Raw genomic sequence first — 26,008 nt, 5'->3', positions numbered from 1 at the left:
GAGAAGAGACACCAAGAAACAAGGAGATGAGGACAGACACATGAGAAGAGGATGGGAGGTAACATGAAAAAGAGAAAAAACCAAAGTGAAATATACCAAGAGAAGCAGGCTATTATCTTCATCAGAACTCATGAGATAGCCCAGTACTGTGACCGACAAGTTAAAAATACAACAGATTCCTTTGCTCAGTTTCTTCTTCCATTTCTTATGAGTTTAATATTTTGCATGAATTCCCTTCTACTATTACCCAGTCACTTTCAACCCCCACACTCAGATTATGAAAATAACATCAGACAAAGATATCATTAGTGGAAGAAAAACAATGGACAAGAACAAATAGTTTATAAATTTTTTAGTAAGAACATTATGTTTTGTTGAGTGGACTCAATATCTTTTCTTCAGGAGACACTTTCCTTTTTAAAAGTTTAAGCTTTTAGATACAAGTTCATTACAGTTACTTTTTGTGGCTTCTACTGCTGTTTGTCTCGCAGAAACTTTGTTTAGGGATCTGATAATCCTTGACGTTTGCTCATGATTAAAAGTAAGAGACTAGGCTAGAGAGATGGCTTAATGGCTAAGGTGCTTGTCTGCAAAGTTTGAGGACTCTCCAGGTCCCATGTAAGCCAGACACACAAAGTAACGCAAGAGTACAAGGTGGCACATGCGCACAAGGTGGCACACATGTATGGATTCTGACTGCAGTGGCCAAAGGCCCTGGCATGCCAATTCTCTCTCACACATACAAAAAAGAAGTAAGAGAATAAAAAGCTCTCAGAGTTGATAGAGGGGACTGCTGGCTTTCAAGGATCATGGTGGGCCTCTGTAGGGAGCTATTATGTATGTGGACACTTACTTCCTTGTATTCCTGGTCCAGAAATCCTCTGGCTCTAGAAACTAACCTCCAAATGTGGAGAAGGGGAAGGTGCTCAGTGGCGCCTAGGACGTTAACTGCTTTTCAAGTGGTTTTGTTCAGCTTGTTTTTTCTTCTTCAAGGTAGGGTCTCGCTCTAGCCCAGGCTGACCTAGAATTAGTCTCAGGCTGGCCTTGAATATCATGGTGATCCTCCTACCTTAGCCTCCCAAGTGCTGGGATTAAAGGCATGCGCCACAATGCCCGGTTTAAGGGGTTTTAATCTATCCCGTTATGTAGGCTCACTGCTCCAGACCCTTCCCTAGTTCTTACGTCTAACAACTGGTGCTGAAACTCAGCTTCCCATTGCACATCTGGGCTTTCCCAAACCAACAAAGTCAGTAATATTAATGTCTTTTTAAATAATCTGTTACCTTGTTTCATTCCTAGAGGAAATAGTGTTTGATGTAGCTTTCTTTTAGTAGGAACAGATTCTGTTTTTTCCTTTTAATTAATTTTTTAAGTCAGTATACAAAGGAGTGGGTTTCACTGTGGCATTTTTGTACATAAGTGTAATGACATTTTGTTCTAATTTGTTCCTCTTTCCAATGCCCTACCCCAATGCACATTTCCCCAGCTTCCAAAAAGTTCTACAAAAACATTCCCACATTTGTAGATATTTAACTTTAAGCTTTGTACTGTGAACTATACACAAAAGCACCTAAAACAATCACTCATTGAATTACTAAGAAGCAAATTTCTGGGCTGGAAGGTCACTCAGTGGGTGACTGCCATGCAAGCATATGGACCCGAGTTTGGGTCCTAGCACCCACATAAAATGCCAGGTGCTATAGTGTGTTCCTGTGATCTCATAGCTAGTGAGGTAGAGACAGAGGATCCCTAAGGTTTTCTAGCTAGCTAGTCTAGCTGAATTGGTGACTCTAGGTTCAGGGATAGGTCCTATCTCTAAAAATAAGGTGGAGAGTGACAGGCCTCCACATGTGCAAACACACACCTGCACACATGTAAACACATACATAAGAATACACAAATATATAGACACCACACAAGCCAAAAAGAAGCAAATTCCAATAAACTAAAATGAAGCAATGTCTACAGAAGCACTCATAAGCCAGGCACAGAAGCTCACACCTATGGTCCCAGTACTTGGGGAGCTGAGGAAGAAGCCCTTACGAGGCTTCTTAGGCCTTCACAGGCAAGCACTTAACTGCTAAGCCATCTCTCCAACCCTATATTTTCTTATTTCATTTATTTATTTATTTGAGAGAGAGAGAGAGAGAGAGAGAGAGGGGGGGGGGAAAGAGAGAAAGAGGCACACAGAGAGAGTGAGTATGGGCATTCCAGGGCTTCCTGACACTGCAAACAAACTCCAGATGTACATACCACTTAGTGCATCTGGCTTTACATGAGTCCTGGGAGATCAAACTCCAGTCCTTAGGCTTTGCAGACAAGCACCTTACTCACTGAGCAATCTTCCCAGCCTGGACTGTTATTTTCTTAATGGAAGTAGAATCTCACTCTAGCTCAAGATGACCTGGAACTAACTCTGTAGTTCCAGGCTGGCCTCAAACTCATAGTGATCCTCCTATCTCTGCCTCCTGAGTGCTGGGATTAAAGTTATGTGCAAACATGCCCAGCTACTAGTACCATTTTATCTTCTCTCTCTCTCTTTATTTGGTTTTTCAAGGTAGGGTTTCACTCTAGCTCAGATTTACCCGGAATTCACTATGTAATCTCAGAGTGGCCTCGAACTCACAGTGATCCCCCTACTTCTGCTTCCTAAGTGCTGGGATTAAAGGTGTGCACCACCATGCCTGGTTCTTCTCTCTTTTTAAATTTTTACTTATTCATTTGGGGAGGAAGGAGAAAGAGGGAAGGGAAGGAAGGAGACAGAGAGAGGGGAAAGGGATAAGGGGGAGAGAAAGAGATGAAGCCACATTTCCAGCCCCTTTCTTCTCTTTTTAAAATTATTGGTCTTACCAGGGTTTATTTTTTTGTGCCTTTTCAGAAGAGCACACCAGTTCACTGTTCCACTGTACTGTACTGTCTTTCTATTTGATAATGCTCTTAATGTTTGAATTCATTCTATCTTTAGCCTTAATGTGCTATCCTAGTGTAGCTTCTTGAGGTGGGTACTTACTTTTTGCCTATCTTTTAATACATGCATAGCTTTACATGTACCCTGTAAGTTTTAGTGTGTATTACTTTTTTTTATTCAGCTTAAAACAACTGAACTGAAAATTCCATTTAATTTGACCTATGAGTTATTTGTGTATTAAAAACCTCATAAATATGGGTGTATTCTACTTATCTTTGTTCTCAATTTACATCTTATTTATTTATTTGTGTAGGGTGGACATGCATACCATAGTGCACATGTAGAGGCCACAGAGCAACTCTGAGGTAGGTGTCTGTGCTCCCACTTTCTTTTTTCTATGTTTTCGAGGCAGGGTCTCACTCTAGCCCAGGCTGACCTGGAACTCGCTATGCAGTCTCAGGGTGGCCTCAAACTGATGGTGATCCTCCTACCACTGCCTCCTGAGTGCTGGGATTAAAGGTCCACTTTCTTTTAAGCAAGGTTCTTGCCACTGCCTACAAGAAGCTGGACTACAAACAAAGGTCAGACTAGATGGCTCATAAGCTTTGGATTCTCCTTGTTCTGCTTGCCATTGTCATAGAGGCACTGGGATCACAGAGGCACATGACACTTTGAACCTGTCTTTACCTGGATGCTGGGAATTGAACCCAGGCCAGCAGGATTGGCAAGCAAGCCCCTTAACTACTAAGCAGTTTCCAGGCCCTTTGTTTTATATCTTAACTATAGATGGGAAGAAAACATAGTAAGATTGTAAAAACTAAAACTTGACTGTAGCTTAGGTTATGGTCAATTTTCATAAATGTTTATGTATGCTTGAGAAGATATATCTGCACTTGGATACTGTTTTTAAAGAACTTTATTTTTAGTTATTTATTTGAGAGAAAGAGAATGAGAAAGAGAGGCGGAGAGAATGCTACTGCAATGCATGCTACTGCAAACAAATTCCAGATGCATGTGCCGCCATATGCATATGGCTTACGTGGGCTCTGGGGAGGTGAACCTGGGCTCTTAGGCTTCACAGGCAAGTGCCTTAACTGTAAGCAATCTCTCTAGCTGAGTTGTGTTTTTTTTTTATATGCTTACTATGTCAATTTTAGTAATTGTGTTATTTTAATCTTGCTGATTTTGTTTGCTTATTCTATTCTTTTTCAAAAATATTTTTATTTGCAAACAGAGAGAGGAGGGAGTTTCTCTTTTCAGATGGCAGTAACTAGTGGGGAGACTCAAAGCTCATCAAAGTGGTGAGAAGAGACAGTGGAGTGTTCAGCACTATATGAGTCATCTCTATCACATCCTCCAAGGCTCAGGGACCACTGCAGAAGAGGTGGCAGAAAGAATCAAAAAGTTGGGCTGGAGAGATGGCTTAGCAGTTAAGGCACTTGCCTGCGAAGCCTAAGAACTCATGTTTGAATCTCCAGGTTCCATGTAAGCCAGATGCACAGTGATGCAATCATGCAATGTCACAAATGTGCACAAGGGAGCACACACGTCTGGAGTTCATTTGCAGCACCTGAAGGCCCTGGTGCACACATTCTCTCTCTCTCTGCCTCTTTCTCTCTCAAATAAATTAAAAAAAATTAAAAATAAAGAAAAGAAAAGAATCAAAAAGCCAAAGGAAGTGAAGGAATGCTTTGGAATACTATCTTCCAGACACTAAAGTGGCTACTGCATTCATGACTTCATAGTGGTAGATGCTACCTATACAAGGCCTGTATAATAGGAGGTCAAAAAATAGGGTGATATCAAAACAGAAGAGTTGGAAAGAAGATAATGTTCAGTGGAGGGGTGATATAGGAGAAAGAAAAAAGGAGGGTGATGGGATGGGATCATGATCAGGGTATGTTGCATATATATGGAGGTTGTCAAAAAATTAAAAATGTATCTTGAGAGCTGTGTATGGTGGTAAATGTCTGTAATCCTAGTACTTGGAAGGTACAAGAAGGAGGTTTAGGAGTTCAAAGCCAGCCTCACCTACATATTGACTTTGAGGCCAGTCTAGACTATATGAATCCATGTTATTTATTTTTTTTAAAGGTTTAGAGAGACTTTATTAGATTAAAAGAAGGGAAGAGCCAGGTATGGTGGTATATGCTTTTAAGCCCAGCACTTGGGAGGCAGAAGTAAGAGGATCACCATGAGTTTAAGGTCAGCCTGAGACTACAAAGTATTATTTTTTTTTATTCTACTTTTTCTTTTCTTTTCTTCTTCAAGGTAGGGTTTCACTCTAGCCCAGGCTGGCCTAGAATTCAATATGTAGTCTTGGGGTGGCCTTGAACTCATGGCAATCCTCCTACTTCTGCCTCCTAAGATTAAAAGCATGTACCACCATGCCCAGCTCTTAATATATTTATTTAAAAAAAACATTTACTTATTTAAGAGAGCTGTGCCACTTTAAATTATTTCTTTGACATACTTCTAGTTCACTTATTTCATGTTTAGCTTTGTCAAATCTGCAGTCATCCATGTGTTGAGTTTTAAAATTTGTTATCTTATTTTTCAGTCCTAGTACTTCCTTTTGATACTACGTCAACTCTGCTATGTTCTCTTTTATAATATAATTTGCAGTTCTCTATCAACATCTCTGATCTAGTCTTGTCCTTTAACACAAAGTCATAAAGCCAATGTCTGTACAGCCTAGGTCTGATTTTAGTTTTTGCTACTTCTGGAACTTCTTCCTCTTTCTCATTCATGTTGTTGTATCTCCTCATGTGCCTGGTTACTTTTGGTCACCAGCCACATACTGTATTTGAAAGACTGTCAAGAGTGTACATGATGTTATCTTTGGAGAGATTTTTTTTTTTTCTTTTTGTCTGTGACCTGGGACTACCTCACTTATATGCCAAGGGTTGAATGAAGATAGTATTTTCTGCCAGCTCACACTTAAGTCTTACACAGATGACCTACAAGGCCCGAAACCCATAAGTTGAGCTTTACTTACCAGCACTGTTATCCTTGGAATATGAAACCCAACTTCTAAAATTATATATTTTAAATTTATTTACAAGTAGAGAGGGGAGGGGAAGGGAAAGGAAGGAGAAGACAGACAGAGAATGGGTGCTGCAGTGCCTCCAGCCACTGCAAACAAACTCCAAATGCATGTCCACTTTGTGCATCTGACTTTATGTGGGTACTGGGGAATTAAACCCATGTTGTCAGGCTTTGCTGGCAAGCGCCTGAACTGCTGAGCCATCTCTCCAGCCTGAAACTCAACCTTTTAATTAAAGCTTAGCTCCCTAAGGCTACCAAGATTGCACCCTGGGGCTGGGAAGATAGCTCAGCGATTAAAAGCCCTTGCTTGTAACAATTGGTAGCGAAGGCTTAATTCCCCAGATACCCACATAAACTGATGCAAAAAGTGGCACAGGTCTGGAATATGTTTGCAGAGGCAAGAGGCCCTGGTGTGCACACAGACTGACATGCACGCACGTGCACACACATGAAACTAAATAAATAGGTAAATATTGTTCCTTTTTTGAGGTAGGGTTTCACTCTAGCCCAGACTGACCTGGAATTCACCATGTAGTCTCAGGTTGGCCTCAAACTCATAGCAACCCTCCTATCTTAGCCTCCTGAGTACTGGGATTACAGGTATGTAGCACCATGGGGGCAAGGGGAGGAGGGGAGGGAGAGAAAAAGAACGAATGGGTGCGCCAGGGCCGCTAGCTGCTGTAAAGAGCTCCAGACCCATGCACCACTTTGTGCATCTGGCTTTATGTGGGTCCTGGGGAGTAAAAGGTGGGTTGTTGGGCTTCGCAGGCAACACCTTAGCAGCTGAGCTATTCCCAGCCCAACTACTTCTCCTTAACGTCATGCCTCCACCCTTGAAATTCATGAATGTACTTAAGAAAGAAATGGTTCCAAATGTTGGCTCAACTCTGAACTTTTGCCTTTCTTCATTCTCAACCTTGTAATCCTTTACTTTGTTAGCTTTCATACAGATTTTAAAACAATTCAAGAAATATTATGTCTAGCTTTGTACTGTCTTAACAGTCAGGGTTGATATTAACCTACCTAGATGTGGAAATGTTTAGATCATATCAATTTTTAAAATTACAAACTTATTGTAGTTTTAGTATGGTTTCAGAAAAGAATAGAAATAAAAGTGTGTTTAGTTCATCATTTTTAACCTAAAAGGTCCTTTTCAGTTTTTTTAAATGTTTTATTTATTTGAGAGACAGAGAGAGAGAGAGAAAGAAAGAAAGAGGCAGATAGAGAATGGGTATGCCAGGGCCTCTAGCCACTGGAAACAAACTCCAGATGCATGTGCCATCTTTTTCATTTGGCTTACGTGGGTACTGGGGAATTGAACCCAGGTCCTTAGGTTTCAAAGGCAGGCACTGTAACTGCCAAGCCATTTCTCCAGCTCTTGAGTTTTTCTTTTAGAAAAGCAATATCCTCCCCCAAAATATATTTGGAAAAAAAAACAGGAATAAGAGACTTTTATACTTAAAATATCTATTAGGCTTTCCCTATTAGCTTCTGTAACAGCCATTTCATCCCAACTTTTTCAAATAGATACAATTCCTATCACTTAACTCAGTTTCTCTCAACAAATACTTGCCTACTATACTTATTGTACTACATTTAGCTTTAGGGTTATAATGGTGAGCAAAAATAAATTTTGTCTTACACTTAGTGATTTTCACAATAGAGTAGGGGTAAAGTATAGTAGTCATTAAATCATAAATAATTGTGAAAGTATAAATGTAACATGTTAAAATTATGTACTGATAATAATAATGGGGTATGGGATCTGGGAAGGGAGGTCAGAATGTTTTCCATGAGGAGGTAACAGTAGGCTGAACTGGCACTAACTAGAAGAGAAGGCAAAAAAGGACTTTTGTTTGTATAAAGGAAATATTACATGTAGAGAACCTGTCAATGGATAAACTCATTAACCCAATTTTCTACTAAGGAAAATTCAGATTGTTTTAAATATTTTATTATTAAAAATAGTATTTCGGGGCTGGAGAGATGGCTTAGTGGTTGATCGCTTGCCTGTGAAGCTTAAGAATCCCGGTTCGAGACCCGATTAAAAAATTTCATTTCCGGGCTGGAGAGATGGCTTAGCGGTTAAGCGCTTGCCTGTGAAGCCTAAGGACTCCCGGTTCGAGGCTTGGTTCCCCAGGTCCCACGTTAGCCAGATGCACAAGGGGGCGCACGCGTCTGGAGTTCGTTTGCAGAGGCTGGAAGCCCTGGCGCGCCCATTCTCTCTCTCTCCCTCTATCTGTCTTTCTCTCTGTGTCTGTCGCTCTCAAATAAATAAAAATAAAAATTAAAAAAAAATTTAAAAAAAATTTCATTTCCAACAGCACAAAGAAATGTCAATATGGACAGTTATATGCCAGGAGAAACTAGTCTACAAAGAGACGATAGTTCCTGATACCATCATATGACCATAGTTTTGTAAATAAGAAACAGGAAAATACATGAAGAGATAAGAGACAGAAAACAGTATGCACTAAGATGTCAACAATAGACATCTGAGGTGGTAGAATAACAAGTGATGATTTGTTTCCTTTTTATGGTTGCTTATATTCTTCACTTTTTTTGTGGGGGGGGGGTTCAAGGTAGGGTCTCAGTCTAGCCCAGGCTGACCTGGAATGCACTGTGGAGTCTCAGGGTGGCCTCGAACTCATGGCAGTCCTCCTACCTCTGCCTCCCGAGTGTTGGGATTAAAGGCGTGCACCACCACGCCCAGCTTATTTTTCACATTTTATTTCTCTTTAAGGAATTTTCTTTTTTTTTCCTAAAAGAAAAAAACTTTTTTTTTCTTTCTGAGGTAGTGTCTCCCTCTAGCCCAGGCTGCCCTGAAATTACTCTGTAGCTTCAATCTGGTCTCTAACTATGGCAGTCCTCCTACCTCAGCCTCCCAAGTGCTGAGATTAAAGGCATGCATCACCATGCCTGGCCCAAGCTTCTTTTAGTAATTATTTGCACATGTGTGTATGGGATGGGCCCACCAGTGTCTCTTGCCACTGCAATCACATGCCAATCCAGCTTTATGTGGGTGGCTGGGAATTGAAAATGGGCTAGTAAGTTTTATAAGCAAGCACCTTTAATCCTGAGCCATCTTTCCACTCTCTCTGTTTTGAAATTTTTTCAAACTTCTTTTTTTTTAAAAATTTTTATTTATTTATTTGAGAGTGACAGACACAGAGAGAAAGACAGATAAGAGAGAGAATGGGCGCGCCAGGGCTTCCAGCCACTGCAAACGAACTCCAGACGCGTGCGCCCCCTTGTGCATCTGGATAACGTGGGACCTGGGGAACCGAGCCTCGAACCAGGGTCCTTAGGCTTCACAGGCAAGCGCTTAACTGCTAAGCCATCTTTCCAGCCCTCAAACTTCTTTTTAAAAAATATTTTTCATTTATTTGAAAGCAGAGAGAGAATGAGAATGGGAGCACCAGAGCCTCTTTTCACTGCAAACTCCAGATGCAAGCACCACTTTATGCATCTGGACTTACATGGGTACTAGGGAATTGATCCCAAGCCTGGAGGCTTTGCAAACAAGTGCCTTTAACCATTCAGCCATGTCCCCAGACCCAAACGTCCAAGTTTCTAATTCAAATGATGGATAGTTTACCTTCCAAGTCTTCGTCAGAGATCAGCTCATCATCAGAGCATATGTTGAGAATATTAACCAGCATCTCTGTGACTATGAGAAAATAATCCAAAATTTATAGAATTAATAAAGTACTTTCAAGTATGGATATGTTAATAAAAGTGCATGCTAAATAAGCACCAGCAAGAACTAAAAGCAGCACATTTTTTTTAAAAGTCATATTATAAATAGCTATATATGGCAGCATTAATGCAGACAACTAGTTTTAGAGAGAACTTAGGTAGATCACTTGTCCCAGTAAGAGGCTAGAATCTATCACAATTACTTGATTTAAAAAATTATTTAATTGAGAAAGAAAGAGGTAGGTAGAGAGAAAGGGGTGGAGGTGAGAGAATGGGCGGGCCAGGGCCTCTAGCCATTGCAAGCCACAGACACGAGTCACCTGTGCATCTAGCTTACACAGGTACTGGGGACTGAGCCTGGGTTATTAGACTTAGCAGGCCAGCACCATAACCTCTAAGTCTTCTCTCCAGCTCAAGTTACTTGATTTTGCTAGACTCTGTTCAAAGTCTTTGGTTTGGATATGCATGTGAAAACATTTTCTTTCTCTTTTACAAAGAAGTTACAATAGGCCTTAGTCCAACAGTTTGTTTCATATTTGTATAGCTTACTTATTAGTATAGCTCACACACTTACAAAAATAGCATATCTGTATAGATTACTTACTAATCTTTTAATAAAATTCCAAGCACAATTAATTCTGTTTAGATCTCTAAAACATTGAAACATTACTGAAGAAATGAGATAGTGAGCATATTGACCATAGTAGGGCAGCTTTAAATTGATACTTCAGATAAGAAAACAAGAATAGACTAGAATTAACATTTAAGAAAAAATTTAATATTATTTTAAAATCTTTGTAGAGGGGCTGGGAAGATGGCTTAGCTATTAAAGGTGCTTGCTTGCAAAGCTTGTCAGCCCAGGTTCAACTCCCAAGTTACCCTTGTAAATTGAGCACCAAAAAAGTGGCACAAATATCTGGCATTCTTCTGTAGCAGCAAGAGGCCCTGGTGTAAGAGGAATCCCAGCACTTGGGAGGCAGAGGCAGGAGGATCACTGTGAGTTCAAGGCCACCCTGAGACTACAGAGTGAACTCCAGGTCATCCTGGGCTACAGTGAGATCCTACCTCAAAAAAAAAAAAAAAAAAAAAAAAAAAAGAGCTGGGAGTGGTGGTACACTCCTTCAATCCCAGCATTTGGGAGGCAGAGGTAGGAGGATCAGCCTGAGTTGAAGGCCACCCTGAGACCACATAGTGAATTTCAGGTCAGCCCGGACTAGAGTGAAACTCTACCTTGAAAAACAAAAACAAAAACGAGGCCCTGGTGTGCCCATACACACCCAAACATCCAAACATATGTAAGTAACTAAGTAAATAAATAGATAAATATCTTGGTAGAGAGCAAAGAAAATTGGTACACGTTTCTGATAAACTTTAGGCAAAACATTTCTGAACCACCAAGGGCTCATGCAAAATAAAAGTAAGCTCAATTATCATATTGCTGGTATCCAGATAACAGTGCAGTTCTCTTACCTTTTTCTCCAACAAAAGGCAAAGACCATGTGAAAACATCCATAAAGTTTGGGAGCCAGTAGGGGTGTGGAGAACAGTTAAACTGCCTGATGTTCATGACATTGTTTTCGTATTTCAACACTGCAGCTAAAAAGTAAAAAGCAAGAAAATTGGGCATAGAGGAACAAACCATAGCAATCAGTGTGCTTTGACCCACTATGAACCTACTGCACAAAATTTTCAAGGTCTTACTGTTTATAAATTCAGGACTAGGGGCATGGCAGTTGGAAAAGTTTAAAGAATTTTATATAGCTCATTCTTTTTAATTCTCACAAGGAACAAAGTCACCTGAAGAGTTCACATCATAAAAGTACAAAAGACATATAGCTCTGAATCTTCAAAGGATCACAGCACATTGTCTATAGAAACTGCAGGTACCACATGAGAGACACTTCCCTTATTTCCTTTTATTGGCTAAATGGATATGATCACTGCTTCCCTGTGAGGGCAAGTATCAGTCATCAAATGGCACAGCCTGTTTTGCTGATCATTAGCCATGGCCAAAGTTTTTTATTCCCTTACAAATAGGAATTCATAAATAGCTGTTATCAATTCACAGGGGTTACAAATAGTGAATATAGAGCAATTTACAATTAATATTTAAAAATAGATTCCAAAATCTCCTTACCACAGAGTAGATTTTTATTCATAGTACACTGTCAGCATCTATACATATTTAACATTACTGAGTGCATACAGTTGCATGTCTACTTTGATGCCAAACTGGTTTTCTTTATATTTTTTAAAGCTTCAAAGTTCGATTTCTTGTGTGCAACTCCAGCAATGCTGCTTGCACTAATCTTTTAATTATTCTTCCTAAGAACATAGGAGCGGGCGCAGCAGTTCTCCAGAAACATGCGTGGAGGTCACACCCCACTCCCATTCCCCTGCGGTAGGACAGCCTAGTGTCCTCAACATGGACGCTACTGAACGCCAAACATGCATAGCATAGATTATCTTTAAAAGCACATACAAAATGGGATTTTTAGTTGTTAAAAATCCCATCTTGAAAAAAAAATTAACCTTGGCTGACATGTACACATCCAGTATTTTCAAATATATGCACTTTATGTAGTTTAAGTGAGTCTGTCACTAGTCAATAATTCTCTCAATCTACATAAGAAGTGAGTCTCACTAGGTGATTAGAAATAGAGCTTACTTAAAACCACTTTAAAGTATGTTCCCAGTAGATAGGGGGAGGGGGCAGTAGTAAGAATCTGAAAAATCTAACATAAGGGTATTTCAGTAGAACTGAGAATACCTGTAGCTATCATTAAGCCTAACAAATGCTCAAAAAGGGCTGGATATTCTCTCTCCCTCTCTTCTCTTTGTGTTTGCAAATAAATAAATAATTGAAAAAAGGGCTGGAGAGATTGCTCAGTGGTTAGGGTACTTGCTTGCAATTCCTGATGGCCCAGGTTTGACTCCCCAATACCCACAAAAAGCCAGATTCACAAAGTGGTGCATGCATCTAGAGTTCATCTGAAGAGAGAGGTCCTGGCTGTCTCTCTCTGTATCTCTCCCTCTCTTCTCTCTTGTGTTTGCAAATAAACAAATATTTGAAAAAAAGGGGCTGGAGATGTAGCTTAGTATGTAGAGTGCTTGCCTAGCATGCAGGAGGCCTTGGGTTCGATCCCTAGCACTGTATAAACTAGATGTGGTGGTACTTGCCTATAGTCCTAGCACTTAGGAGTTTGAGGCAGGAGGATTAGAAGTTCAAGGACATTCTTGGCTACTTAGTGAGTCGGAGGATATCCTTGGCTACATGAGACTGTCTCCTAAAAACAAATCCAAACACACACACACACACACACACACACACACACTCACACACACTCACAAAAGAAAAAGCAACAGTGAGAAAAAGAGGGCTGGAGAGATGGCTTAGCAGTTAAGGCGCTTGCCTGTGAAACCTAAGAATGCATGCTTGAATCTCTAGGTCCCACGTAAGCCAGATGCAGTGATGAAAGCACACAATGCCGCACATGTGCACAAGGGAGTGTACACATCTGGAGTTCGACTGCAGTGGTGGAGGCCCTGGTGTGCCAGTTCTCCCTCTCCCTACCTCCCTCTTTTTCTTTTTTTTTTTTTCCTTTATCTTCTTTTCAGGGGAGAGGGCGAACACAGACCCCCACTACCACAAATTATGCAGTCAAGTTTCCCGCATTTGGGGAAATTGCAGGGGTCAGCACATCCGGAGTGCAATGGATAAGCCTCGCCCTGGGAAAACCACCTTCGTGATCATGGTATCTCCACTGCCAGGTAAATATTCCCTCTCTTTCTTGCATGAAAAACAAAAAATGCCAGTCTGTTGTGCTTGCCTCAAAAGAAAAGTGGGGGAGACTAGGGTGATAAAGTTGTGTTTTTCAACTTCCAGTAAAGAGGCACTTATATAGAGAGTACCTGAGTACATTTTTATGTCTTTTTCCTTAAAAAAATGCTCAAGGAACAACCAAAGAATTCAAACTGTTTTTTGTTTTTGCATATGTGTTTTTCCCTTTTCTCAGTAAGGTCTCACTCTAGCCGAGGCTGACCTTGCATTCACTATGTAGTCTCAGTGTGGCATACAACTCACCATGATCCTCCTACCTCTGCCTCCCAAGTGCTGGGATTAAAGGTGTGTGTCACCACGCCTGGCTAAGCTCTCTGAAATAAAGTTATCAATTATGTCAAACTTTACAGATAATCCAGGTACAATGGACTTCAGCTTTGATTTTAAAAGTTTACTGAAGAATAATCAACACAGGTAGGCATAGTGCCACCTGCCTGTAATGCTAGCACCTGAGAGGAACATTGAGAGTTCAAAGCCAACCTAGCTACATAAGAGATCCTGTCTCAAAACAATAAAAACAAGAATAATTGGGGCTGGAGAGATGGCTTAGTAGTTAAGGCACTTGCCTGAGAAGCTTAAGGACCCAGGTTCTACTCTCCAGGTCCCATGTTAGCCAGATGCACAAAGGTGAGGCAAGTACAAGGTCACATGTGCCCACTAGGTGGTACAAGCATCTGGAGTTGAATTGCAGTGGCTGAGGTCCTAGTACACCAATTCTCTACCTCTCCTGTGTCTCTCAAAAAAACCCCCAAGAATATCAACAATAAAACTGGGTTAGAATGAGACCAAAAAACTAACTGAAGGTTGGCAAACTGTTTCGTGGCTACTAATTTGAGTAGCATGTTTCAGCTGAGCATAGGTGTCAATCCACTGGGCAGTCAGTCACTAGATACTATCAAAAATGAAGTTAAGAAATAGAAAAATAAAAGTTTTCAAAAGTATGACATAAAGCCATAAAGTGTCCTTGAAGATGCTTAACACCATAAGCAATACATTCTCTTGATCAGGAATTAACCAGAATAAACCAAGTGGCTAATATGCTGGAAATTACAGGAAAAAGAAAATAAAAACAAACTGAAGAGTATGGTGTAGGATAGTTAAAGCTTAGAGGAGAAGGATGAGTTATGGGTAGAAAAGAACTTAAATGCTTTTCAGAAATGGGTTACAAGGACTAAGAGCATAGCTCAGTGGTAGAACACTTGCCTAGCAACAGTGAGGCCTTGGATTCCATCCCAAGCACCAGCAAAAAAGACAAGTTGCCGAAGGCCACACTGAAATGACACTTAGTTCTGATTTCAATGAGATGTGCCACTTCATAGCTTACTCAAATAAGTATTAAAGATCTTATGGCCCTCTTTGAAACTTCTCTCCCCAACTTCATACACAAGGTATGACTATAAAGTAATGAGACTTAGAAAATCACCAACACAAACACGTGAGACCTTATACATCAGATGAGTGTGGTCCTTTGATGTCATCACATCCAGCATAACAGTATAATGCAGTATTCAAGCAGTTTGCGTTTTATTTTAATTTTCTTGATTCCAACATCTCTATATGGCAGGTATTTTAAATAAAGAAAAACTGAGGCACAGAGAAATAAGTATCCTGTTAAATGTGACACACTTAAAAGCAAAGCAGGACTAGACTAGGAATCCAGACTCCTAGCTTAGTCTCATTTCAACACTTGCTGTCTTCCATATGATTAATCCAAAGATGCTGCCATTACTCAGGACATGTTTGGAACTCTCCTTCTGGAATTGTCTCCAGAGCCAGTGTACAATTAACAGAAGAAAGTCAGTCTCATTACCTTATAATCATACCTTGTTCTGACCCCGAGTGGTGTCATTGAACTCCATCACTCACCTTAGTAATCAGTCTTGACTCCGAATGACTTTTGGCTGTCCAAAAATCAAATCCACCCTCAAAGGACGAAGATTTCCCATCACTGAGGATAATCAAAAGAATGTATCGTAGACTCTGAGAGTAATGCCAAGAGAGGAGCTCCAAACATGCTCTAGAACAATGGCTGCACTGCTGGGATGTGCACCTAGCCTGCCACGGACCGTTACGAAGGGACAATACTCATCTGGGTATATTCGTTTTGGCATGTTTGTTAAAAAGTCCTATTATTTTATAGTCATGTTTTACAAACAACAAAATAAAGAGACATGAAGTTTGGGTAGGACATGTGCCCTAACAGAAAACCTAGCAACTCTGAATCATGAAAGTTTTAAACACTGGGTTTTAATAGGATAAAGTCTTAGAAGCAGAATCTGTTACACAGAAAAGGCATGTGTATATCCAATCCTCTTTTGTATGGGAGACTGGGGTGCAGAAAGATTCTATGCTTTACCCAAGACATGCTGTTAGTTTCTGGAAGAACTTGAAATAAAAAGCAGACTTTTCTCTTTCTATGTACGATTCACTCTACCTATACTGTGTCTTAAGAACACAAGCTAAATGCCATTAAGACACTAAATGGACAGCTGGTATAAAGGTGGATGCTTGTAATCCCAGTACCCAAGAGCTGCAGCAAGAGCGTTGTGAGTTCTAGACCAACCTGGGCTACACAGCAAGATCCTTTTTCAAATACCAAAAACCAAAACACCCACTAAATTTTGGATATACTGATATAAACAAATTCACCAAAGCTAATAACTTATGCTAACTCTTCTAATATGACCATGAAATTATTTTTCTTATGCTCTGATCAGAAATACAGATCATTTATTACCAATATTTATGTTAACAAAGAGTCCAGTAATTATCTCTTAGGAGATAAAGGCCAAACAGCAGCTTAAACTCTAAATTTGGCTTAAATTCTTAACTTTATTGACCTTTTGATTCAACTGAGATATCCTTTTACGCTAGGAACGGTGGTGCCTGCCTGCAATCCACAGCATTTGGGGAACTGAGGCAGGAGAATCCCAAGTTCAACAGCCTGGATTACATAGCATGACCCTTTCTTAAAACAAATGATAGAGACAGGGACAGAGGAGAGAGAGAGATAGGAGAGAGAGAGGGAAAGACTATTCTTTTTTCCTTTGGTGGGGGGGAAGGCAAAATGCTACAGATGAAAGCTAAGACCTTCTATGTGCTAAGCATATACTTTCCACGAGGCTCATTCTTTCTTATTTAAAATTTGTACTTAAAAATAGGTGTGAGGCAGCCAGGCGTGGTGGCGCATGCTTTTAATCCCAGCACTTGGAGACAGAGGTAGGAGGTTCGCTGTGGGTTCAAGGCCACCCTGAGACTACACAGTGAATTTCAGGTCAGCCTGGGCTACAGCAAGACCCTACCTCAAAAAACCAAAAAAGCTGTGAGGCACGTAGTCTAGTGGTTGAGTGGTTGAGTGCATGCTTAGCATGTATAGAGCCTGAGTTCAATCCCCAGCACCAAAAAATAAAAATCAATATCTATAATAACAATACATACATACCTATATACATATATAATTAAACTCATATTTACTCACAAACTTCAACTCAAGTATCACTGGACTCCTTTACCTTTATTGTTATAGACATCTAAGTAATTAGGGGCAGAGAATATCGTAATAAGGGATGGAAAGCCGGTTGCTTGGCTCTTCCTGTACATTCGGTACCTGGAAGAAAAATGACAGTTCATCTGTCTTGATATTAAAAGTAAAATCTCTGCAGGAATATTTGCTATAGTTTTAGTGTACTTACCCAGCATCTTGGGCTTCATGGGCTCTGATTATTGATAATAAACTGTTGTTCTGCAAAAATTCACAAACTGCAGGGTAACTGAAAAAGAAAGCAGGACAATATAAACCCAGAATTAAAATAATTATTTTTAATAGGAGGAAAATAGGAAACCCCATATGGTAAGAGTTGTTTAAGATCACAGATATTACAAAATACCACTGTTTTATTTATTTTATTTTTGTTTTGAGACAGGGCCTATGTAGGCCCATCTGACTTTACATTCACTATATAGCCAAGGATGACTTCTAATTCTCCTGCCTCTGCTGGGATTACAGTCATGTGCTACCATATCTAGATTATGCAGTATTGGTGACCAAAGCCAGAACTTTGCATGCCATGCAAGCATGCTACCCACTGGGCTATATTCCCAGCCCCTGAATTTTACTAAAAGCTTAGCAATTCGTGTTTTTAGGTTTTTTTTGTTTTTTTTTTTTTTTTCAAGGTAGGGTCTCAGTCTAGCCCAGGCTGACCTGGAATTTCATGCTGTAGACTCAGGGTATCCTCAAACTCACTCACAGCCATCCTCCTACCTCTGCCTCCTGAGTGCTGGGATTAAAGGCATGTGCCACCATGATTGACCAGTGTTTTACTATTTAATATGCATTGTAGATTAAACATTAAGATAATATACACCCTAGAATAAAAAATGGTTCTCACATCTTCTAGTTTCTTTTTTCTTAACCCATATAAGTGATGACAGAATACCAAAACTTTTTCTAGTATCTTGATATAAAAAAGTGCCACAACAATGTGTGTGATGTGTGTTTGTAAATATGGGAGGTACTACAAATCAAATACATGATTTTCTTCAATCATCAAACCTTCAGAGAATAAAAAAGGATATACTAATAACTTTAAAGGTAATATCAATACCAATATGACATTATGTAGGAGTAATTGAAGAGTAGATGTGAATACTACTATTGTGGTTTGGAGGTAAAATATCCCCCATAGACTCATGAGTTTGAACACTTGTCCCCAGCTTGTAACACTGGTGGGGGAGGTTGTGAAACATTAGGATGTAGAGCTTTGCTGAAGGAAGTGGGTCACTGGGCCTTGAGGTTTTGTAGGCCAGCTCCACTTTCTTCACTCTGCTTTCTGAGAGTGGATATGATGTGACCAATTTCTGCCTGTTTCTGCTGCCATGCCTTCCCCACCATAAAGGAATGTATCTTCTGGAAACAATAAGCCAGAATGAACCCTTCTCTTAAGCTGCTTCTTGTCATTATATGGTCACAATAATAAAAAAGTAACTAATAAAAAATACAGCTATCTGCATATACTCCTAAAATACTCTTATTACTATTATTCAATACTAATGGGATATTATGTAGTATTCCAGAAATAGATATAAATATTATATACAGCCATATTCATATGGTATCTGCATATACTTCTAAAGTATTACTATTAGCTTTGGGAATGACAAGTAGGAAGAACGAGAGACTAAAATCTTTATTTCTCAATATGCCCATTAAAAAGCATGTGAAGGGGCTGGAGAGATGGCTTAGCAGTTAAAGCACTTGTCTGCAAAGCCTAAGGACCCAGGTTTGACTCCCCACTACCCGGGTAAGCCAGATGAACAAGGTGGCACATGTGTCTGGAGTTTCTATGTATTATGGGAGTGTTAAAAGGAGAAGAGACATTATCCACTCCCTACAATGACTGCTGCTCTCATAACTCATAACCTACAACTGTGGTGAATACCAGCAATCCCACTAAGGAGGGCCCTCAGTGGAGTGAGGACAGGGAGGAAGGAAATTATGGTATCATCATATGATGTATCTGTACAAAGTTTCTACTTGCTGGGCATGGTGGTGCACGCCTTTCATCCCAGCACTCAGGAGTCAGAGGTAGGAGGATCACCATGAGTTCAAGGCCACCCTGAGACTACATAGTGAATTCCAGGTCAGCCTGGGTTCGAGTGAGACCCTACCTTGAAACCCAACCCCCCGCAAAAAGAAAATAAAAGAATAGGGGCAGGTGTGGTGACACAAACCTATTCCCAGCACTGGGAGGCTGAGGTAGGAGGACTGCTGTGAGTTCAAGGCCAACTTGGAGCTATATAGTTAGTTCTAGGTCAGCCTGGGCCAGACTGAGACCCTGTCTTGATAACAAATAAAGAAGAAGGAAGGAGAAGGAAAAAGAAGGAGGGGGAGGAGGAGGAGGAGAATAGTGCTGAAGGGATGTCTTAATAGGGAAAGAATGTGACTTGCAATGTGACTGGAGTTTGGATCCTAACACTCATTTAAGTACCACGTGGGCATGGGATGCCACCTCTAATTACAGCACTAGGGAGGTGGAGATAAGGAAACCCTAGGAGAAACTGACTAGTTGCACCTGTTGAATTGGTAAGCTCTGAGTTCAAGTGATAGAACACACTTAATTAAATAATGTGGAGGGCAGTCAAAGAAGGCACTTAATGTCAACCTCTGGTATGTGTACCCATACACTAATGCATTCACGGTCATTTATGGCATACATCTAGTAGAAAAATACTGACTTTCCTCAAACACATGTTCCAAGATGAAGTCTTGTCAGCTCCCACATTGTAAACAGGGATGCTTTTTGTGTCTATTTACTACATCTTTTCAAATGTTTGTACTTTTTGTTAGTGATGTTTTTATTTGAAATGGCACCCAAGCATAGTACTGCAATCCTATGTGGTGTTCCCATACACAAGAAGGCTGTATTGTACCTTACAAAGGACATATGTGTGCTAGATAATCTTTGTTCATATGTGAGTAATTACTGGCCATGAATTAAATAACAATAAATGGGCAATATATTTAAGTGAAGTGCTCTTATACAGAAGCCCATCTGAAACAAAGTTATATTAATTGACTGATTAAAATGTTATGACCAAAGGCTCATAGGAATCTAACCCCATATGGCCTCTAGGAACAATGTATTATTGTTCATAAGTTCACTTTTCAAAACAATATTATCAAACACTTATGCTTCAAATCATGAGAAGTGATTCTACTTGCAAATATGATAAACAAATAAATTTATTCTTTCCTCAATTGTTTTTGATAAATGTTGAAAATAATTTCAATGTTCAATAGAAGACTAGATAAGTAAATTATGGTCAATATAGATAAAGAAAATGATGTATGCTGGTAAGAGGTAGTCACTACTATATGGTAGAAAAATATCCTTGCTAACACTTTCTGTTTTTTTGCTGATAGTCATTCTGAGAAGTGACATGTTGTTGTGGTTTTGATTTGTATTACTCTAGTGATATCAGTGTTGGGATTTTTTTCCCTAGACCTGTTGGCCATTTGTATATCTGCCATGTGTGCCGCAATGGACTCTGCTCTCTGCAACTGTAAGGCACAATGAATTCTATCCTTCCCAAACTGCTTCTGGTAAGGAATTTTGTCCCAACAATGAGAAGTTAACTGATACATAATTCATTAGAAAGGATGAAAGAGAAAACTATAAAAAGATTATTTATAAAATGCTCAAGTAGTATCAGTGAGGCATTATGTATGTGTTTCATCTAATTATCTTAGCCAACAACCAGATTTTTAGGGAACTAAATACATATTTTTCATTAGAAATATTAGGGCTGTGGGTCTGGAAAGATGGCTTAGTGGTTAAAGGTGCTTACTTGCAAAGCTTGCCAGCCTGGGCAGCCAAGATGCCCATGTAAGCCAGACACAAATAAAGTGGTACAAGCATCTGGTACTCACTAGCAGCAATGAAAAGCCCTGGTGTGCACTTGGGCATATGTGCTTGGCTCATGAGTACACACACACATAGATAAGTAATTCTTAAAATATATTGAGATTAAAATGGTGTGTTGGCTCACAACGATAACGTCAACACTCAGGAGGCTGAGGTGAACTGCCGTGAGTTCAAGGCCAAGATGGGCTACAGAGTGAGTTCCAGGTCAACCTGGGCTAGAGTAAGACTCTGCCTCAAAATGACAACAAAAAATGGGACTAAAAATCACTGATATTTCAAACTTCCCTATAGCCTCCCAAATTTTTGAGTGGTAAAGCTCAATGAAAGCCTACTTGTGAGCTTTAGGACAACAGCCAATTCCCAGGAAATATCCTGGGTTTTGATCACAACATCCTGTTCTTTTTATGTCTTTGTCAGAATCTCTGGGAAAAGAGCCAAAATATCTTAATCTTTATTTTAAAAGGTATATAGATGATGTTTAAGAACAAATAACCTAGATCCTTTAGAGATAACAATATCCAAGTGCTTAAATATGTCCAGTAATAGTTAGTATTATACTTCTAATGTCTTCAAATGTCAGACAAGGGCTGGAGAGCTGGCTTAGTGACTAAGGAACTTGCCTGCAAAGCCTAAGAACCTAGTTTCAATTCCCCAGGACCCACATAAGCCAGATGCACAAGGTGGCACATGTGTCTGGAGTTTGTTTGCAGTGGCTAGAGGCCCTGGTGTGCCCATTCTCTCTCTCTCTCTGCCTCTTTCCATCTTTCTCACAAATAAAAACTTAAAAAGAAAGAGTCAGACAAGAGTATTCTGCTCTTAAGTTAAACAAGTACTTTCTTAGCATGTGTGAGGCCTTGGGATCAGGCCCCAGTACCAGAAGAGAAAAGAAAGAAATTAAACAGAAGTCTCTATACATATATACATATGTAACCTAGAAATAATTTGATAAGAGTCGGAGAAATGGCTCAGCAGTTAAAGGTGCTTTCTTAGAAAGCTTAATAACCCAGGTTTGATTCTCCAATACCACCGTAAAGCCAGATGCACAAGGTGGTGCATCGTCTGCAGTGGGAGGAAGCCCTGGCACACTCATACTCACTCTCTTTCTTTCTCTTCCTCTCTCTCAAATAAGCAAATAAAAATATACTAAAAAGAATTTGATAAAAGATGTGGTGGTTTGAATAAGGTGTCCCCCATAACTTAGGTGTTGTGAATATTAAGTTCCCATATGATGGAGATTCGGGGATTAACATCTGCTGGAGGCAGCATATTGTTGGGGGTGGGCTTGTAGGTATTAGAGCCAGTTTCCCCTTGCCAGTATTTGGCACAAGCTCATATTCCCGTTGTCCACCTGATGTTGGTCAGGAGGTGATGCCCACCCTGTGCTCATGCCATCGTTTTTCCCTGTCATCATGGAGCTTCCCGTTGAGTTTGTAAACCCAAATAAACCTTTCCGCCACAAGCTGCTCTTGGTCAGGTGATTTCTACCACTAATGTGAACCTAACTGCAAGAAAAGAAATCACAGTTTCTTTAATAATTTTCTACTTTGAGGGGCTAGAGAGATTACTTAGTGGTCAAGGCGCTTGTCTGTAGAGCTTAATGACCTGAGTTTGATTCCCTAGTGCCCACATAAAGCCAGAGGCACAAAGTGGTGCATGTTTTGGAGTTTGTTTGCAGCGGCTAGAGGACCTGGCGAGCCCATTCATATTTTCTCTCTGATTGCAAATAAATAAATAAAAATATTTAAAACAATTTCTACTTGAGGGTTATCTTACCTGAAAAAGTAAGAGCATCCTCGGACAGAGTTGTGGGTATAGTGTTCCAAGTGCTTCTCATTGCCGTAGTCCTCAGAGGGATCAGACCAAAGCAGGTCGCACACCGGCCCAAAGGCAGGAGGTTCAGTAAACCTATCTAACTGGAAGATACACAAAGGCCAAAAGAAAGAAAAGAAGTCAGGAAAGTACCAGACTTCTTAGAAGCAGGCGGGTCAAAGCCCCCCTTCCACCTATACTGAAAGATGTTCCTACAAGAAAATGATCATTTAAAAATTTACATTCAATTTTTATTTTTTATATAACGCACTTATAAATATCTTTGTCATCTAACTATATTGTAGACAAAAATCACCTAATCTTTTTTTTAAACCTTTGTGTGTGGATGCATCACGTGTATGAGAATTCAAGCACATCTGTGTCATGGCATGTGTGGGGAGGTCAGTGTCAGATCTTTCTTGCCTCCTGCCTTGTTTGAGGTGAGGGTTTCTTGTTCACCAGTAACGTCAGGCTGGCTGAGCAGAGCGCCCACGACCCTCAGGTCTCAAGTCACGCTGCCAGAAGCTTGGCTTCACTTGGGCGCTGGGGATGGGAACACCAGTCACTGAGCTTGGGCAGCACGTGCTTTACCCACTAAGACACTGCCCCATCTCCAGGCAGCGCTCATGTGGTTCAAGCATGAAGTCAACCACCACAAAGATACACTATTTCAAAAAGCCTATTTAATGTTAAGGGCAGTTGTATAAGACAGCCAATGTTACAGGGACAGCAGGTAGGCTTAACAATGCTTCTGTCCATTATTTACTTCATTCCAATGGAAATTTTGTTTTTATTTTAAAAGAATATTAGTTTTGTTTTATAAAGGACTTTTATCTTTTCCATTTTATGCAGTGGAAGTATTTTAATATTGATTATTAACCTACACTTTTATAGTCACTGCTACTTTAGCTAAAAGCATAAAAATTAAAAAAAAAATACAGATAGTTTGAATTTGAATAGAATTTGCACAACAAGAATAGCTAAGCGTGGAGAAGACTTCTGCCCAGTGCATGAAAAAAAAATTTGTAATACAATTGATGCAGACTGTTAGATCTAAGAAAAACTGCATATAAGTATGCCCTCTTTAGCTGGCAGAACTGCCTTTAGCTCAAAGAAAACAGTTTTATGAGCAAAAGACTAACTTCGTATCTATATGAGAGAAACCAGAAAATACAAAGGTAGAGATGACAGCCATGAGCAACCATGTAACTGAACTAACACAAAAAAGGTTTCCTTTTTTCAATCATAAAAAAGACTCAAATCTTAGAAATAATCACTGTGTAAGGCAATGAAACAAACTATAACATCTAAAAAGATAAAATCAATGACTTTCAGATCTGGCAAAGTCATCAGAATAACAATTCCAAGATCTTCATTTCACAAAGAAAATGTGCTAAAGGGTTATGTGATTTGGTCATGTAATAATTAGATTAGATTAGAAACAAGGTTTCTTTCTTCCACATTGTGACATAAATTAAAGTGTTTTTTAAAATTTTTATTAGCATTTTCCATGATTATAAAAAAATCCCATGTTAATTCCCTCCTTCTCCCCCCACAACTTTCTCTTTTGAAATTCCATTCTCCATCATATTACCTCCCCATCACAATCATTGTACTTATATATATACAATATCAACCTATTAAGTACCCCCCTCCCTTCCTTTCTCTTCCCTTTATGAAATAAATTAAAGTTTTAAAGCTGGGCATATGGCACATGCTTACAATCCTGGCACATGATTATTATTCCAGCACTTGGGTGACCAAGTCTCAAGTTTGAGGGCAGCCTGGGTCATTTAACAAGAGCCTGTCTCAAAAACCAAACAAACAAACAAAGGTTTCAGAGCTATACTATGAGTGACATGCTTTTAAACCAGTAATAAAAACATTATAGAAAATTTCAGGTAGATATGTATCTCAGAGTTCTAGTACCAGATATCTTGTAGTGATGAAATCATGGCTTATTTTCATATTCCTACTTTTGACTGCATTTTTCCAATCTCAGTTGAAATATATTAGTTCAATGCAATTTAAAAAAATCAAAAAGCATACTTACTTTTCTAATGTCATCTAAAGAAGTGATTTCAGGTGACATTCCCCCATGTACACAGAGAAATTGCTGATTTAAGAGGGCAGCAAGAGGAAGACAGTCAAATGTATCCATACACGCATCATATACCTGTTCTGAATATTTGATCCGACCTACCAAAACAAGGGTCCAAAGATAAATAACATCATTATACATGAAAGAGAATGTAGACCAGAAAGGTCTTAAGTGGTCTCAAAAGCCATTCATTTCAGGCAAATTTGAAAACATAATTGTCTTTGAAAAGGTGTTTTTGAAAAGTTTCAGTTAAAAGGTAGCAATCTCTTTTCTAAAGACAAATATGACCCTGGATTAACTTCTAGCTCTGTTGCCCTGGAAACTTGATAAGGCAACTCATTAGGCAGCACTGCCATTACCTGGCCAGCAGCTAGAGCTCTGGGCTGCTCTGAGGCTTGTGACTCATAACTGGGCATGCCCTTTGAGGATCTGACTGTTCTTCCAGTGAGCTTTTCCCAGAGATTCTGGCACTTGTGATGGGTAAGGCTTCTAAGTCACAGTGGCTCCTGGCTCTGGCCAATGTGGACACTCACAATGTAACTTCTGTATAGATAATGTTTTAGCTCATTTTTAAGACCTGTAAGTAAATTAGCCTGATTCTATTTTGTATAAAACTGCTCGGCTTAATAAACTGTAATTTGTATTTCAGTGGGGCTGTCAAGTTGGAGCTCTGGGACAAGCAGGCAGAAGGTAGGTTCTCCACAATTATCCTGAAGGAATGGTCATGAAGCCACAGGAGGAAAGTGCGAAGATGAGTCTAAGAGGAAAAAGCATGTTTGTCCTCCTAGGCATGATGGTTTGGTTAGGGTTTGAATGCATGTCTCCAGTGTGTGGAACTTTTCAGATTAGACACCTTTTAGTAAGGGAAGCCTAGTGGGAAGTCACGAGGGCATTAATTAGGAATTATTGTAGCTGTAAGATGCAGGTCAGTTCTCACTTGAGAGTTAGTAGAAAAAAAGAGGAAGACTGCTTCTTCCTAGTCATTGACCTTCTGCCTTGCCATGTAATCTCAACTACCAAGGTCTTTATCATTTAATATATTTAATTTAATTATATTTATATTTAATATAGATCTAATCCTGGTGCCACACCCTTGAGTCTCTAAAACTATGAGCTCAATGGATCTCTTCTTTATAAAGTTCTCAGTTTCAGATGTTTTGTTATAGCAACAGAAAACA

General features: G+C 39.7%; 1 protein-coding gene and 1 non-coding gene across 4 annotated transcripts in view; both read right to left on the bottom strand.

Annotated features, from left to right (window-relative positions):
* The window catches only part of Ppp3cc (protein phosphatase 3 catalytic subunit gamma), a 99,002-nt gene that overhangs the window by 11,396 nt on the left and 61,598 nt on the right, over nt 1-26,008 (bottom strand). For all 3 annotated transcript variants that reach the window (XM_045130838.1, XM_045130840.1, XM_045130839.1), the window contains exons 5-10: nt 24,783-24,928; nt 22,694-22,833; nt 17,189-17,266; nt 17,009-17,103; nt 11,126-11,251; nt 9,555-9,626 (exon numbers count right to left, since the gene is read on the bottom strand). In XM_045130838.1, the coding sequence (XP_044986773.1) occupies nt 9,555-9,626; nt 11,126-11,251; nt 17,009-17,103; nt 17,189-17,266; nt 22,694-22,833; nt 24,783-24,928 (657 nt within the window). The remainder of the gene's footprint in view (nt 1-9,554; nt 9,627-11,125; nt 11,252-17,008; nt 17,104-17,188; nt 17,267-22,693; nt 22,834-24,782; nt 24,929-26,008) is intronic.
* Nucleotides 13,271-13,434, bottom strand: LOC123453926. Its single transcript, XR_006633095.1, has one exon. It is a non-coding gene; the product is annotated as a U1 spliceosomal RNA (small nuclear RNA).

Source organism: Jaculus jaculus, chromosome 12 (assembly GCF_020740685.1).
Source record: "Jaculus jaculus isolate mJacJac1 chromosome 12, mJacJac1.mat.Y.cur, whole genome shotgun sequence".
Classification (NCBI taxonomy): domain Eukaryota; kingdom Metazoa; phylum Chordata; class Mammalia; order Rodentia; family Dipodidae; genus Jaculus; species Jaculus jaculus.
Note: the sequence above shows the minus strand (reverse complement) of the source record. Positions and strands in the feature narration are given on the sequence as shown.